Source organism: Nilaparvata lugens, chromosome 2 (assembly GCF_014356525.2).
Source record: "Nilaparvata lugens isolate BPH chromosome 2, ASM1435652v1, whole genome shotgun sequence".
NCBI classification, from domain to species: domain Eukaryota; kingdom Metazoa; phylum Arthropoda; class Insecta; order Hemiptera; family Delphacidae; genus Nilaparvata; species Nilaparvata lugens.
Window position 1 is genome coordinate 55,876,135 of NC_052505.1, and position 18,093 is coordinate 55,894,227.

The window sequence follows — 18,093 nt, forward strand, 5'->3', positions numbered from 1 at the left end:
TTGCATTCAGTAGAATACTTAAATTGGGAAGAGCCCCGAAACATTTACAAACTGATGCAGGTACAGAGTTCCATAATAGACTATTTGAAAAAGTATTGGCATCTTACAACATCAATCGTTGAACGTTTCAACAGAACATTAAAAAATAAGCTCTGGGAACATTTCATTTTACAAGGATCATACAAGTGGAAGATTAAATTATCTGACATCGTTAAAAAATACAATGAATAGAATAGAATAGAATAGAATATTTTTATTTCACTTGCTCATAACAACAAAAAAGTTTTACATATCAACTTAAAAAAAAAATGTAGTAGTTCAAATAAATTTACAACTGCATAATATCAGAAAAATACATAGAATTATAACCACATACAGTAAAATGAAATTTCGATCTTTTTGCAATTAGCCTAACTAAGTAAAATATTAGAAACAAATGATGATTAGGGCAAGTGAAACAAATTACTACTTGCAAAGTGGTAAAAAATGACACTTGAGTGCAAGAAGGAGTCAATAATAGATTTTAGTTGCAAATAACAAACGCACACACACTCACTCTCTCTCTCTCTCACATACACACACACAATAATTAATTATCAGGGCAAGACTCACATATCGGTCAACTGAACAATAGATCAAGATGAAACAAATTCAATTCGATAATTGAAATTAATAAATAGGAAAGAAAAAATCTGAAATTGATCATTTCAAAGTGCTGGTCTATGTGGGCTCATCTCAAGACAGTAAACCATTGCTCAACATCATCTGGAAGATATTCAAAAAGCCAAGGCCTCAATTTCGATTTGAACTTTCTATATGTATTTATACTTTTCATGTCAGGTGGCAGAATATTATAAAACTTGGGGCCCAGAAACAGAAAGCTTTTTTGGAAAAGAGTACATTTTGCCCTAGGTCCTCTCAACAAACTCAGAGTTGCCTGACGTGTCTGCTGGGTATGATTATTCTCAATTATTATAGGTTGATCATAGCTTCCACTCATCCTGTAAAACAGAGCCAGCACCTTGAAAACATACAAATATCTAAGAGGAAATGCATTCATTTGTTTAAAGTAAGGAAAAGAATGTGTTCGTCTATGAACCCCAACTATGACCCTAATTGCTGCCTTTTGTAATGTTATTATTGATTTAAAGTGAGAAATGTATGTTGAAGCCCAACATGCAATCCCATAATCTAATTTGGAATTTACAAATGCAAAGTAGAGCTGACGCAAAACACCTAGAGGAAGAAATTGCTTCAGATTATAAAAGACTCTTAACAGATTGAGTGTTTTCTCAAACCAAGAACATGAATACTCCATGTCAATCTGTCATCCACAACCAGACCGAGGTATTTCATGGACTGAGCTCTCTCTCCACAACAGTATATTTACACCGCACTCTTCCACAATCAATCTCATGATATAGTAGAGGGACATCTGAAACAAATGACGATGACAAGAAAAAATTTAAGTAATTTGTTTTAGTGGCATTCAACGTCAGTTTATTATAATCAAACCATAGGCGCAGTACATCAAGATTTCGCTGCATCAATACCTGTAATTCAAGAGAATTTCTAGATGTGTAGGAGAAGGCAGTGTCATCAGCAAACGATGTTGCATAGCCATTGAACTTATAAGAGAATAAATCATTTATATATACAAGAAACAGAAGTGGCCCAAGAACAGAACCCTGGGGCACACCGTTATTAATCCTGATGGATTTACTATTCACACCGCCAATACACACATACTGGTGTCTGTTCTCCAGGTGGGATGTCATCCATTCCAAAGCATTACCACGGATACCAGCAGCATTCAGCTATTCAAGAAGAATTGAATGGTCAACTGTGTCGAACGCCTTCTTTATATCGAGAAACAGTCCAGTAACCTTGGAATTCCTAACATTTAATCCTGAATATATTTGAGACATAAAGTTATATAAAGCCATCTCAGTACTCAAACCCTCTTGGAATCCAAATTGACCCTTGTAGAAAAAGTTATTGCTCTTCAAAAAATTGAAAATTCTCCTTCTAACAATCTTCTCAAATATTTTAGAGAAGACAGACAGGAGAGATATAGGTCTGTAATTGGAAGGATCTAAATGATTTCCACTTTTGAAAATGGGAATGACCTTAGCTGTCTTCAAGACATCCAAAAAGATACCCGCAATTATACTTGCATTGAATATATCATACAATACTGGAACCAATGGTATAGCATTTCTTTTTAGAAGATAGGAAGATATACAATCGTGACCAGGAGACTTACCATTCCTCAAAGACTGTATCTCAGTGAGAATCTCATGATAATCTATTGGTCTTAAGAAAATAGAATTACAAACATTGTCTGATATGAAGCAATCTTTATAATTATTAATAGTATTTTGATCTATTACTCTCATAAAAGAAATAAGTCTAGTAGGTACTTCAATAAAATATGTATTAAAAGTGTCTGCTACTGTTTGTTCATCAGAGATTTCAATGTCATCTATCTTTAGTTTAATAGTTTGCTTTTTATCTGAAGATTGGCCGCACAACTTATTTATTTCCTTCCATTGGTTTTTGATAGATAAGTCTTTCAAATCTGAGTAGTATTTAATCTTTCCTTGCTTGATCCATGCTTTAATATTATTTTTCAAGGTAATATAAGAATTTTTAAGCCTATTATTCTTGGGGTTTCTAGACAACATTTTATATATTTTATCACGATTTTTTAATGCTATGCATAAACCATCTGTCATCCAGGGTTTGAGTATTTTTAGTCGGATATGATTATGGTTCTCTAAAACTGAATATGTGGATTGATTTAAATAATTTTTTAATGTATCTAAAAATAAAGATAACTTATCATTTACATTCTTAATTAAATACATTGGGTCCCAATCATGTTGCATCAACAACAATTTTAATTTATCATAATCAATTCTGTCTTTTTTTATATTGACATGATTATTGTTAAATACACTTGATTCTGAAATGGTTATAGACACAGCTCGGTGATCTGTTATCAATGTATCGATGACATAACTATAACTACTAAGCCTATGATTATGTTTTTTGGACCTGAAGAATATATGGTCAATGCATGTTGAGCTTGATGATGTTACTCTAGTATCCATATCAATGAGGGATCGAAATCCATTACCATTCATTATTTTTAGATATTCAACAGTATTAATGTTATTCATATCATTAATATTGATATTAAGGTCTCCCAACATCATACAGTCTGAGCCATGATGCTGCTCCAAGAAAGTATTAAGACTATCCAAGAATTGGCTGCACTCAAATCCATGCCACCTATACACACACAAAACAGTAAATTCAGTAGCAATTCAGTAGTAAATACAGTAATTAAGAAGCTCACACTCCAGGAAAATAGAGTCAGAGCCCTCAATTCTGCAATCCATTCTAGTGCAACGAAGGCCACTCTCCACAGAAACATAAACCATAACTCCTGATGCCGCAGTGAATTCGCTACCAGCATGAAAGCTCTCATAGCCGTCAATATTAAAGAGACGGTTGTCATCACAACATTGTAGCCATGTCTCTGACAAAACAAAAATTGAAGGTAGCTTCTTCCAAGAATTAATATATGCGAGAAAATTGTCAAAATTTTTACCTATACTACGTATATTCTGATGCATTATGGTTCTGCCACCATCTTCTGCTAGAGGAGATGAATTAATTTCATCAATTCCTACAATATAACTACAGCTATCCTCCGCCATAGCAACAAATGGATTCAATATAAATTACATTCATATAGCACAAATAGATCATCTCTCTTATTGCTGTTACACCAAACAAGTTTGCATGTTTTTTAATAAAAAAATCCAATAACCAATAATAATTATAAGTGAGTCCTTACCATTTGATTTTGAAAAAATTACAACATTCATACACAACACATTCATACAATGAATCTCATATTGAGAAAAATAAATTTGCCAGAAATAAGCATAGAAATAAACAAGCAGTGAGAGCATGACTGTCAACTGTATAGTATAGAGCACGAATTTATTATTGAAATGCTGATAATGGAAATAAATATCGAATAGATAAACTAGTCAAAAACTTCAATTTTAGGTTAATATAAAAACGATGTGAATGAGTGACTAAATTGAATCATTCAGAAAAAAATATGAAATGATCAAATATTTGAACTAGATGAGAATTTCATTTCTAGATCAATTTATAACTATATTAATGTGTAACTTGAGTGAATCATTCAGAAAAGAATTATTTAAAAATAAAAAAAAATAAAAAATAAATGAAAAATTATTAAATATCAAAAAAGAATAAATAGATAGTCAATGTCTGATCTAATATGAATAGAGACACAATTAAAATTCTGTGCTTTGATAATTAGTTGGAAAAGTTGAAGTCCTTAACTAGTTGGAAAGTCTGAAATGTCCTTAATAGCAATAGCCCTAGATGAATCATCCCTTCGAATGAAGACATTGCCATTCTTGAACCAAACATATTTGATGATTCTCTGCTTTTGAAGTTCCTTTCCTTCTAAAAACAGCTGACGATTATGTGGAGACATGGTATCATTTATGTAGAGAGTTTGTGAGTTATCCTTCCAACCAATCTCACTCAGAATGATTTTGCCTTTTTCACTTTTTTCCTTCATGAAGTTTTGTTTGTCCGGATAGCTATGAAATTTGACGATAATTGAAGGTGGGGATTTGCGAGTTGCATCATTAGATAGTCTATGACAGTTATTTATCATACTCGGTTTGAAATCGAAATTAATAAGATTGGAAATCACTGTTATCATCTCGATTATATTTTCACCATTCCTGAAAGGTACACCTACAATGTTAATACAGTTCTTTCGCGTATATTGTTGCAAAGAACGAACATCCAATTTCGCTACTGAGAGTTCAGCTTTCAATTTATCCACTTCCTCCGTAGTAGAGCTAATGTTATCAGAACATGTTTTCACCAAATCCTCTTGTTTCGCTATAGATTTTTTATTTTCATCAATCAATGAATGTCAGAGTTCGAGCGAGCTGGTCATTTCCTCGTGATTAGATCGCATCTTTTGAATATCAGACTTAATAGTTTTTAAATCATTAATAATAGTGTTCAGTTTGTCGTCTGTTGTTGAGTTACTTACAGTCTGCTTATCTACTTGGTCGCTATCACAATCTGCCGTTGCTTCTGTCTTATCAGCTCCGCCTGTTTTATCGCTACTGCTACTGGTATTCCTTTTTGGAGGCATGGTTAACTTTGAAGAAATCGTTCTTCACTTACGAAATTAGAATAAATAAAAACACTATATCTTCACTTACAGCACGCGTACAAGAAAAACCAGTGTACTGTGTGACGCACAAGGTGTAACTCTACTACTTCACGTAAAAACCAAACCCGAAAACTCCAACTAAACCAACAAATTTCAATTTAATGACACTGACGTCCTTCCTACTCAAACATTCCGACTCGACTGACTGAATGATACAAAGCATCGAACAATCAGAATGAAGCCATCAGATGTAAATGGTGCTGAAATAGAAGCATGTCTATTGAGAGATGTGTACACTAGGAAGCATGAACCTATGGATAAAATTCACTTTGCTGTGGCTGATCATGTTCGAGTTTCAAAATTTAGATCATTGATGAGTAAATGATACAATCCATCATGGACGACTGAAATATTCCAAATCTACAACATCAGGCGTACAAAACCACCGACTTATTATCTAAAAGATAAGTTCAATGAAGTGATATCCGGATGTTTTTACAGAGAAGAATTGCAAAAGGTGAAATATCCTGATGTATACTCAGTTGAAAAGATATTGCAACAGAAAGGTGACAAAGTATACATTAAATGATTGGGCATTGATAAGAAGAAGTGGGAAAAATGCAGCAACATTATATTTTAAATAGGATAGACATTCATGTGTTATGTTTATTCTGTTGGATAACCTCACGTTGATAACATGAGCCTTAGTTATGCATTAGTTATGATTGTGGAAACACTTCAAAAATAATGTCCATACAGCAAGCAATTTTACAGGTAGTTGACAACTTCGTCAAGTACATGTAGAATTCCACTGTTGGATTGAAAGCAGGCCATTAACAAATAGAGAGATAGAGGCTCGGTAAAAATCTCACAGTTAGAAGTAAGATGTTTCAGTTAAATCCGAGAGTAAGATGGGATTTTCATTCCACTTAAATCTAGCAGTTGGACGAAGATGACTCAGTTAAATCTGATAGTAAGTTGAGATTTTCGTTTCACTTAAATCTGGCAATAGACAGAGATGTTTCAATTAAATCTGGCAGGTGGTGGGATGGCGGGGGATACACACCATGGGTGTGCGGTGGGGGAGAAAGGTCAAGAAAAAAAGTGTCAATCCCCGTAAATACCATCTACTTGCATTGGTTTGCACCAGCACATACACTGCAATGGTATCAAATTTCCATATGGCAAGTTCTGCGAATTGAATTTGCACTGCAACAAAACTTTTGCTCTGGTGTGTGCTTGGTATTAAATCTATCTTATTCAAAAGCACATAATAAAAGCAGCACTTGGCCGACCTAGACAATACCCTACACATCTCCTTTTCATTGAATTTCAAGTATTAACAGTTAGACAGTTGTTTGTTGAGAATATAATACTATACTCTATATAATTAAAAATATAAATCAATATAACCACAAATTAGAACTCACGATTTCTGTATGCAGGGTAATTTCCAAATCAATAGAACAGACATGACTCTATGCCGGTGACAATACTCTTACATTAGTAACAGACTGGTCAACCTCATACCAGATAACTTTATAGCAAAAACAAGTATTAAAAGAATAGCAGGAAGGATGAAGTCAGTGTATATCGCAATTCATTCACACATAATGCTCTAATTAATGCCACCTTCACTTGTTTATCCTATATTTCTTTTATTGCAGATACCTTTCTATTTTTCTTCCAAACATCAAATATATTTTCTCAGATTCATTCTCTGTCTCCTACTCTGTGATTTTCAATCTATTTTTTCAACCACAAGTATGATAATATTGTAATATTCATCTTTCAAGCCACATGATGAAATTCATCATTCAATAATTAAGCTACTTATATATCTAAGTGCCCCAAGTTACACTTTTGAATTCACTTCTCTTTTTCATTTATACTATGTATTCATTGATTGATATCATTATTCATGATTCCCACTTCAGGAATGACCTCATTCGAATTTGAAGCTTCTCTTTCCTCCCTTGCTATCTCTACAGCTACCTGTTCTTCTATCTCTGACAAACGTACACCAGATAACTTATTCGTGACAATAACATTTCGTTCATCTGTCACTCTCTGCTCTGTTACTGTCATCTCGGGAAATCGTTCAGCAGAAGCAGTATGCAGCTCTCGACGATATATATTAACTGACTCTAATCTAGTTATTTTGTAGTAGGCATGCATGATGAAGGTATTCATTTCTTGTGTCCACTTCATGCTGCCCAGGCAGACCTGCTCTAGTGGTCCTCTGTAGATCAGGGGAAACATTTTGAGCAGGTTGTGTATTGAGAGGTCCAGGTCCTATTTTATTGTTGGGTTGCCTCCTTGTGGTTCCGGCTGGGGAACAGGCGCCACTTGGTTTACCTATATCATCCCCCAAAGGCTGGGGGAAACGACGGTTCAGAACAGGGACAGCCCCCACCCCCGTATCGACTTTGTTGCTATTCCTTGTAGCTCTCGAAACAATCTCAGAGAACGCAACCTACTAACACACGCCTTCGGTATTCGCAGTTGATGCTTGAGGTACTCTTATATCTTCTGAGCACCCTAATACCTGAGACGCAACGGTCTTAGTTGCCAACCAGTTCACATCAACTACTTGCTGGGTTACCCCGGGGGATTGCCACACCCCAAACAGAATAAATTCTGTCCCCTGCGGGGCTATTATTATTATTATTATCATTATTACTATTATTTATTTTATTATTATCATTTTCGAGGGGGTGGATCTAAAGATCCAAAGGTTCGAAGAGCCCCACACGTCAACAATAGATTGTTGTGTTCCCAAGTAGTATGTTGGGTAGGCACATTTGTGCCTGAACTTTATTCCATCACTGGTTTCTTTGGGTTTTTCCTCTTATCCATCCAATATATGAAGGGTCAAAACTCTCACTTCTCCCAAGAAGTTCTGCCTGTATGACCGCCCTCTCTTGAGAAGTTGTAAGGTTTGGTGTCTCCACCCGCAGACTCGTGACCTAAGTGAGTAGCACTCCTGGCTTTTTGTAGGTCCTACCGCTGAAGGGAGGTTCTCCAAATTAGCTCCAGGGCGCCTGGTCACCCTCGACTCAGCCACTTGACCTACATTTGTGCCTGGAGTTTCACCCATCTCTGGTCTCTTGGGTTTTTCTTTCTGCCCCTCCAGAACTGCCTTGATGGGGTAGATTCAGTGGGTTTGAAGGCAAGGCAATTCTTAGAGTTGCCTTGGGGTCTCTTCTAGTCGCTTCTCACGACAAGCAGGGATACTGTGGGTGAATTCTGGTTTTTAACACATCATTGAGTACGATGTTCGACTCCAAGCTCCCTCAACCCACAGGGGGCTTGAGCCATATAGGAAAACAACAAGAGTTTGTACCTCATCATTTCAACAATAAACTTCCTAAACTTTGAAATGGACTCATTCAAAGGACCGAGGCTCGCACACTGTTACATGATGTTTTTCTGATTAGGTCTCAATTTGAACTGTAGCCTTCTCACTGAAAATTATCCCCCCTCCACGAGTGCTGGACATAACTCCAAGTTGAAAAGGCAAAGCTACAGTAGCTTCTTTGACATAAAATTGAAACTGTATTAGAAAATTGCACGAAAATCGCTCTCATTTCGACAACTAAGCGACAAGTTAGCAAATATAATTAAAACATGGTCAATTTTCACATTAAAAATCAAAGTTGAACTAAAAATAAATATCAAACTGCATTTCAGTTCAATAACCTGCAAAAGAATATAAGATAGAAACAACTGCAATACTTCTCTTTCAATATTCACACTATTATTATCAACAAGAAAAAGATAGGGAATAGAAAGAAAAATAAAAATCTCAGTACCCTTCTTGAATTACTCAATCACAACATGTTCCGGACATTTATGCCATTTTCAAGTCTTGAACTTCGAAGAAGTAGCCCTATACAGAAAAGAGATAAAAAAGATAGGGACTCTTTGCAATTCCAGTCTATGTTCTATCTTCTATGGAGTAGATGACTGGGTGTCACCTTGTCAACTGGTCAAACCTGTCAACCCATGTAGACCTTGTTCTTACTAAAAAATAGTGCATAGATGGTATAGCTATATAAGATGGTATAGCTTCAAACCATCCTTGGTTCTTATTCCCTGCATGAATTCAGCTGTCTCCCAATTTGTTGAGAGTCAATGCCTTCATCGACTGGATAAGAGTGTTTCAAATGATTACATGTTATTTTTCTTTCAAGTTGTGAAAGGAGAACGGATCCCCTGCCCGCTCACACAGATAAATATCGACCACGCATCTACATCAACTCAGTCACTGACTCCCACATCCAACCACAGATTATGACTATCAGAGATATCCACAGCTGCTTCACGTCAACCGTATCACTCTGGCATTGTAAGGTAAGTGACTCCAGCTTATCCACAACTGCATCAAACCCCGCTACATCACCACCACCTCATCGTCGTCCTCTTCCTCATCCTTCTTCTTCCTCTTCATCATCTAATTCTTCTCGTTCTTCATCTTCTTCTCCTTCTTCTTCTTCTTCTTCTTCTCCTTCTCCTTCTTCTTCTTCTTCTTCTTCTTCTTCTTCTTCTTCTTCTTCTTCTTCTTCTTCTTCTTCTTCTTCTTCTTCTTCTTCTTCTTCTTCTTCTTCTTCTTCTTCTTCTTCTTCTTCTTCTTCTTCTTCTTCTTCTTCTTCTTCTTCTTCCTCTTCTTCTTCTTCTTCTTCTTCTTCTTCTTCTTCTCTCTTCTTCTTCTCCTTCTTCTTCTTCTTCTTCTTCTTCTCCTTCTTCTTCTTCTTCATCCTCTTCTTCTTCTTCAAGTACAGCTGTTCGATAATGAGGAGAAGGCAGAGACAAGGCTGTTCTCCTATCTTTTTCCACTGTCATTATAACGTAGGCCTAGCCCTCACTATAAACGGATAGATCCTTGGTTTGTTATTTTAATTTATTCAAACTACCAAGTGAAACTATAGAGTAAATATGCATAAGATTGACCATAAGAGTAAAGAAAGCATTCTCCTTGAATGTTATATTTTCTCTATTATATATTCATTCTTATGGCTTCTATTGACAGAAAGATCCTTCCGGAAGTTCTGCCTTGCCGTATTACCCAATGTCATTTCCTATAAACACTCTAGTTTATAGGTTTGTATTGGATTCTTCATGTTTTCTCAATAAAAATTTGCACTTTCACTTCCTAAGTCTCCATTTCATAAAGTTTAAAATCAAGAAAACTATTTTCAAACACAAAATCACATTTAAAAAGCATGAATATAAACATTTTTCCATGGCAACACATAGTTCTCCGCTGCAAGGTTTTGACATTTCCTCTATGGTGCAACCCTCATGAAATATATAAATTATGCTTTTGAATGTTGAAAATTCTGTGTATATGTCGGTTATATTGAGATAATTGATTCGATTGTGAAGGAATTGAACTGGTTTTTTTCGCATCGCCCGTAGGATGGAGCTGGTACAGAGAAGACGTACGCTAGGGCGGTCACTCAATTGACCTTGAAGGAGTCATGTTTGAAAATCGCAACTATTCTTCACTACGACAGTGTGCTCATTCAGAAAAAGCCAAAGCTCACTATAAGAGAAATCAAATTCTACAAGGATACTGAGCATGAAAAAACAGTTAGAATAGGTAAGTAGTTTGGTGATGTGATTTTCGCACAGTAGATCATCTCCAAGTAGAGGCCCCAAATACACGGGCGTTTGAAGCAAGTAAAGCCCCGCACACACACATCGAGTTTTGTTAGTACGGTACTTTGCCGTCCTTATAAATTCTATCTGATTGTACAGATTATTTCAAACAGATGATGTTTTTCAAGTTTCGTAAAGGTAGGCGCACACAGATCGTCATCGGACGGACGGCACGCATCGGACGGTTCGGAAGATTAGATTTGATGCATTGTTTTCAATTGGAGTGCGCATACCTATCCACCTACGGCTCCGATCGGATTGAATGACTCACTGGCATTTATTTATTCCCTTGTATATTCTGTAGAGTGTAGATATACTAAACTTTTGATTGTTATTGAATATGTCATAATCAGTATCAAAACTAACTATATCCTCAACATAATAATGTATCAAAATACAGTAGAGTAAAATATGAGCTATTTATAAACTGCATTACATAAATGTACTATAATTTGTTGGTAATGTATATTCAGTATATCACAATATTAGAATGAATAGAATTTCATAATCTCACCAATAAAAGAACATACGATATTATGCATAATGTCACTTAAGAGAGGGACTAGTTAGAAATTTTGACTAATGTCAATGCTAATTTATACATCTTCAGAAGTTTTTAATCGAAATATAGAAAACCAGACATAAAATGGTTAACTAAATAATTTTAAAATACGTACCTACCTTAAGCGGATTGCTAATCTCTGTTCAGGCTCAAACGCACGGCGATAAGTGACGTTCAGTTTAACTATATATGTTGTCTGAGGACATTCAAAAGCTCAAAAAACATTACTTGCGACACGCGGAAGTATCTAAAAAATTCAACTTCATCTTCAATCAAATCAGGAAACAGATTTTTGAATTCTCCATATTCTATCCTTTTCTGATTAATTGTATGGATCCACATTTTTCGTTTTCTCTTCCTAAATTGCTGTACCTCTTTTTCATTTTCGGCTAACAAACAAGTAACAATCATAACTTCTTCTTCGCTACTGCTATCCATCACTTACATACTGTAATATTTGTCCATTCAATTCTCAATTCACACTAAAATTCCAATGCTCCGATGACGACTAGTGTGCGCAGCACCTCAAAAAAGGACGATCCGTCTGATGCGTGCCGTCCGTCCGATGACGTGTGCGCCTACCTTTATCTGATAGAGTTCCTAAGAACGGCATAATATCGTACGAACAAAAATCGATGTGTGTGTTTGAAGCTTCACAAACACATTGATTTTTGGATATTCCATCTTTTGCCGTTTTTCAGATTAAACAGCACTTGAGTACATCGCAAACACATGTGCACATCATCTGCTGACCAAGTTGATTTTCATCCAATAGAATCTAATATACCGAGCTTCGCCCTGGAGTACAAAAGCATAGAAAATTCATAAAGAAAGAAGAGATAATAATATATTTAGAGTTTATTGAACGAGCTAGAGCCCAAAGTCGTTTTCCGTCTGTTTGTATGTTCGACAAGAACTTTAGAGAGAATTGATCAACATCTTCGAATTTTGAGCATGAATTCTTCGAACCTTTTCACAGGTCACTCACTCCTATGTCCTTTTTCAGGATATAAGAATAACATGGAGAGTGCATAAGAGTGAAATTTTGTTCTGATTTATCATTTATCAGTCAGCTGGAATTATTTGCATGCTATTACTGTAATTTTTTCGTTCAATTAATTTAGTGTGAGATCTACATGTAAAAGCACAGGAGAGCTGCAAAATATGAAATATGATCTTCCGTGATATAATCTTCAGGTGACGGGATCCTGCTGTGTGGGTACAACCATATTTTTTCGAAAGGCTAGTACATGATTGAAGCTTTCTCTATCGAGAGTACTCTGCAGGTACTCAGTTTTCATGTTTTGGACGCTATTTTCCAACCGATAATCATGAAAATTGTACCAAATTGTTCAGATAGATCCGGACATCCTGCACCTTCCCTCCAAATTCCAGTTTCCCAACCATAGGATGACTTCAATGATCGATGAGCTTGGAGGAAATTTGATGAGTGATATCGGAATTTGGAGTTCAGGCACAAGATGTCCAAATATTTTTGAACAATTCGGTACCATTTCCATGATTATCTGTTGGAAAATAGCGTCCGAAACAGAAAAGAACGAAGTTTCAGCTTTTTTCCAAACGGGAACATTGCACTCAAGGAATAACAAAATACTTATTGATTCCGATGAAAATAAAGATTTTTGCAATCTTGCACTACATAATACAAAGAAATCTGGTGATTAAATCGAGCCTGAGAGTCTCTTTCGACTTTTTGATGGAAGTAAGAAAGCTGAAATGAAAGCTGCAGGCATGCGAAGCAAGCTGGATGATCCAGCTCTCAACCTAGCGCCGCAGTGCAGGATGGTCTCTCACAGCTTGGCGTTGTTTTCATTTGAGATGGGCGTCTGGCTTGGAAGTGTTTCGGCCGCATTGGAGGATGACTGTTAACGGTTGCCGGAAGATCAACAGCTGGGTTGTTTTTCGTGATAGAGAAATTCTGATTGCAGATTCGTTCTCAGCGACCCCAAGTTTAGCTTGAAGGTTCAAAATGTTAAATTTTTTTTTAAATAATTGAAAATCATCATGAAAAGTCATTTATATGGTAGAACACCACGTTTCTGGAAACTTGTTACTGGTGACTGGAGTTATTATTGATTATAGGTAACACAAAAATCAAAATAATCATGAGAAAGAAAACTGCTGATGAACGTGAATAAGACCGCCACTCCATTGTTCTATTGTCTCGGCTGCTTGACTGAGCCTGGCTGGAGGGATCAAATAACCGACTGGATTGATATTTCGTCTGTCCGCTAGGCGGAACTATGTCGACGATTGCTGGGTGGAAGATGTTACTGCGGCCGCTCGCATTCCCACCAACGCTGCTATTATTTGCTGTCTCAGCGCCTAGTCCAAGTCAGACAAGCATCCAGCCTGCACTTCGGAGCTAGGTTCAAACAGAAATTGCTTGCTTAATGTTATAGGATGAGGATGGCAAAAAATCTTACGTCCAAAAATCTATGTGTGTGTGTGTGAGTACGCGAATGCTGGCCGCTAACGGTAGGAAATAGATGATGAACATGATACAAACACCTGGCCCCTAGGGATAGAACATGCACGATGAACATGATACAAGTACCTTGCCACTAAGATTAGAACATGCATGATAGATCATGAATGTTCATGAAGCACATACACACATATTCATCATTCATGTTGTCATCAGCAAGAGGGTTCCAACTCGGAAAAAACAATCAATAACAATAAATTATCCACTAGAGAACTACAAATTAACTATAATGGTATAAGAATAATTCAGAATAATAGAGTGGCAAATAGAAAATGAACAACATGCAATCAGAGATACAAAAACAATGACAAAACTACGCCTAAGGCTGGCCACCAACGGTAGAACATGCATGATAAATATGCATGGAACACAGTCGTCATTCATTATTGTATCATCACATCGATGGGCTTCGTTCTGGAGGTTGGGTTTTTCACTCCTGATTTCTTGCTGTTTATTCTTCTCCATTCGAGATTGAAATATTCTTCTAACTTCAAAATGTGTGATACTGCGATGGTTTATTTATCGTTATTGGTTGTTTATTCCATGTTAGAAGCCTCTCGCTTTTAATGAACATACATGATAAATATATGCATGTGCATGAAAGACATGCATGTACATACATGTTTATCGAGCATTTTCTACCGTTGGAGGCCTGCCTAAAAGGCATGCATTTTCAAAAGACAAGCGAAATAAATTGAGAGCGTGAGAGTCCTCATATAGTTGAGGCCAATCAAACTCCGGCTTACCTGGTTTACTGGTTTATGTAATCAGACCACAGTTAGGGTCATTAAGTGTTTCTTCAGGCATTTTTCCAGTCGTTTATTTCAGCGAATCTGATCAGCCAATTAGAGAAATTCCTTCGCCGCCAAATCTGAAGACGTTGTCTGGAAATGCCTGAAGAAACGTTTAATATGTTCTCCCTTTACTGTCCGCTCCTGTATGTGGACGTGACCTTTCTCGCAAGGTTATTTGCATGCAAAAATGGCATATTTCTGTGTGATGTATTATTATTTCTCCAATCTCGCGACTGAGTGTAGAGTCGTGCGTTAAAAAAAAGTACTGAAATCAAAAATCAGTGCTCGTTGGTGTGTGTGTGTGTGTTCGTGCGTGCGGCAGTTACTATGTGCGTTGCCCAGTTAGGAAAACTAAATCAATTAATAAGGAGGAAAATGCTGAGTATGATCGCAGTGAACCAAGCCAACAAAAGAGGCGGCGGCAGCAGCAGTATCACGAGGATACGAAACAGATGAAGAGGAGCTGAGAGGAGTAACTGAATGGGTACTTCAGAAGAACTGAAGACCCAAGAAGAGGAAAGCAAGTGAATCATCCCCACCAAAAACTGATGGCGAATCTACAAACAAGGTAGGAGACAAACGGTCTTCAATTCGAGGTGTCAACAAGAGCCTGAAGCCCCCCTCCAATCATATCTAGTAATGTTGATAACTACAACGGAATCAGAGAGATTTTGCAACAAGCCAACTTGAAATATAGAGCTATAACAATGAACAACAAACAACTAAAAATGAATATTGAAATCGTTCAAGATTACAGTGAACTCACTAAACTAATGAATACTAAAAAGCTAGATTGGCACACGTATGAAAATAAACAAGCAAGGCCTATCAGAGTCATGGTAAGAGATCTCCATCCTCCTTGTGATATCTCCAGAAGAAATAAAGAATGATCTCAGGGATCAGGGGTTCAAAATCATCGATGTAGTTGATGTTGACAATACCTTTGAGTATGTCCGAGTTGCTGATATCTTTTGCACTGAGGTAAAATACGATTGCTTCAATACGAGGGCTTCAATTTTTACTGGAATTCAGCATGTGTACTGTGAGTCGTATATATTTTTTCGCCCCACTTGGATGTAATGAGCTGGTTTTCGTGTGTCATATGGGGGCCGAAAATGATTGTTTTTTGACCAGGCCGGTAAAAGTTTTACGGCCCTAGGGCTGTAATAGTATATTTCGCACCTAGGGTCAAAAATGTACGTTTTCCGGCTCGAGATCGAGGTTTCCAAGTTCGAGACGAAGTCGAGAACTTGAAGTGTTTGAGAGCCGGAAAAACATTTTTGCCCGTGTTGCAAACGCTATTTTTCGCCACACCAGAAAAAAAAACTTCCCAATATTTATAAGAAATTGAAAAATTAATAAAATTCAAACAGCCTATTCTGATAGTTTGAATCTTGGTTATGACAACTTTTACTGTCAATTAATTTCAATATTACTAATTAGTAATTTACAATAGTGACCATATTTTTATACTATTAATATTTCGAATAATTGTTTGAATTTTTATAGCTTGCGCTTTGCGCCTGGTGCAATATCTCATGGATAGATGGATGAATAGAATTTTCATTACTATTTTGAAATAGTGTGATGAAAAAATTAATATAATTTATTGCATATTTCACAGTTTTGTCTCAAAATATATCTAAAAAATTTATTGAAATTTAAATTATGGTAACTAATATAAAAAATAGCTAATAAAAGTCGAAATTCATTGACAAAAAAAATGCCATTGACCGAGATTCGAACCTAGATCATGTTTGTTATTCACTGAGCTTTGAGTTCTGATGTATTACACCTTTACGCTCTCGGCCATTGCATATTGTTGATTGTGGAGGCCTGACTGATAACACTTAGCATACACATGATACTGTACTGTACTAGACTTCTAAAAAAGTTTACTTCACTCCTAAAAAGCGTACTGTACAACAGACTTTGACTCATGACTTATATTATTAACATTAATATTATTATCTGTTTCACAATAAAATTTTCACTCAGAATTAAGCCAGGTAACTATATAGTCAATATAGTGTATAGCAGCAAATTTGGAGCCGGTTTGCCGGCATTTTCACAACAAAATATTGCTCTGAAATCATAGAGAAAACATTCGAATCTTGAGTGGGCCTAATGTTTTCTCTATATGGTTTAATATTAAAGAAAAATCATCTAAAAGTTTTAATAATGAAATACGGAAAAATTACAAGGAATTTTTTAGTCAAGGCTGAGTTTCACCAGTAGGCTTACCTTAAACTTAAGATCTCTGCTGTATTTTCTTGTTATTATAGTTGATTGTATTGCATTAAGAAGTGGAATTCGATAATAAAAAAGAAACAATTATTACTCTACCTCACTTTTGAATATTGATACAATTATTGTACTTTGATTTCAAATTCGATTCTCCACTTTTAAATACTTGCGATACGTACCTTTCTGACAATGGACAATGCAGCCAAAATTATATTGTTGAGGCCATGGAGATATCATCGTATTCATTGTTTGATATCAAAAACACAATAATAGATATCAAATTATGAAACAGTAATTTATAAAATATATTATAGACATAATACTGCGATTCACGATACATAATTATTTAGAGTATTACAGTCGTTATGAGATTATCTCTCTATGATTTTTGTGAGATCGGACACGATCAGCTGTTATTCAAGGTCATTTTACAGCCCTAGGGCCGTAAAGTTTTACCGGCCTGGTCGGAAAACAATCACTTTCGGCCTCCATATGACGAACGTAAACCAGCTCATTACATCCAAGTGTGGCGAAAAAATAGCATTGAAGTCTGCTGATTCTGATTTGATGTGAATGTGTTTACAAAATGGTTTATGAAACGAAATAAGTTTATGCTTCTAGAATTTAATAAGTATTATGCAATGAGATATTATCATTTTATTTGGATGAATAAAATACAGATAAGATATATATTATAAACTATTCAAATTCGATTTTCAGAGTAGGATAAAACTTCTAACCTAAACTTCCAAAGTCAACGACAACAAGCATTTTTGACATTGACATTCAGATTTGCCAAATTTCAAGTGTGCTAAGACAGCTGATCAAAAAACTTTCCATTATTTGTGTTTATTATTCAAGAATCAAAACATTCATAATAATATCATCTTGTCATTTGGAAGAATAAAAAGTATAAACTCAACCTCTTACATAATTGAACATAATCTTTTAGGTTATTTAGACAATTCAGAATAAAAAATAAACATACTTGGACAATTTCCTGATATTCAGATTACCTCAGATTTGCTAGAGCTATGACCTTCCTGTTTTGCTTTGGGAAGTGCCT

At 35.9% G+C, this 18,093-nt stretch overlaps 1 protein-coding gene across 2 annotated transcripts in view; it reads left to right on the top strand.

Moving 5' to 3' along the window:
* LOC111054806 overlaps window positions 1-18,093 on the top strand; it is a 724,817-nt gene that overhangs the window by 679,326 nt on the left and 27,398 nt on the right. For both annotated transcript variants that reach the window (XM_039419907.1, XM_039419906.1), the window contains exons 23-24: window positions 9,448-9,607; window positions 10,673-10,856. In XM_039419907.1, coding sequence (XP_039275841.1) covers window positions 9,448-9,607; window positions 10,673-10,856 — 344 coding nt within the window. The remainder of the gene's footprint in view (window positions 1-9,447; window positions 9,608-10,672; window positions 10,857-18,093) is intronic.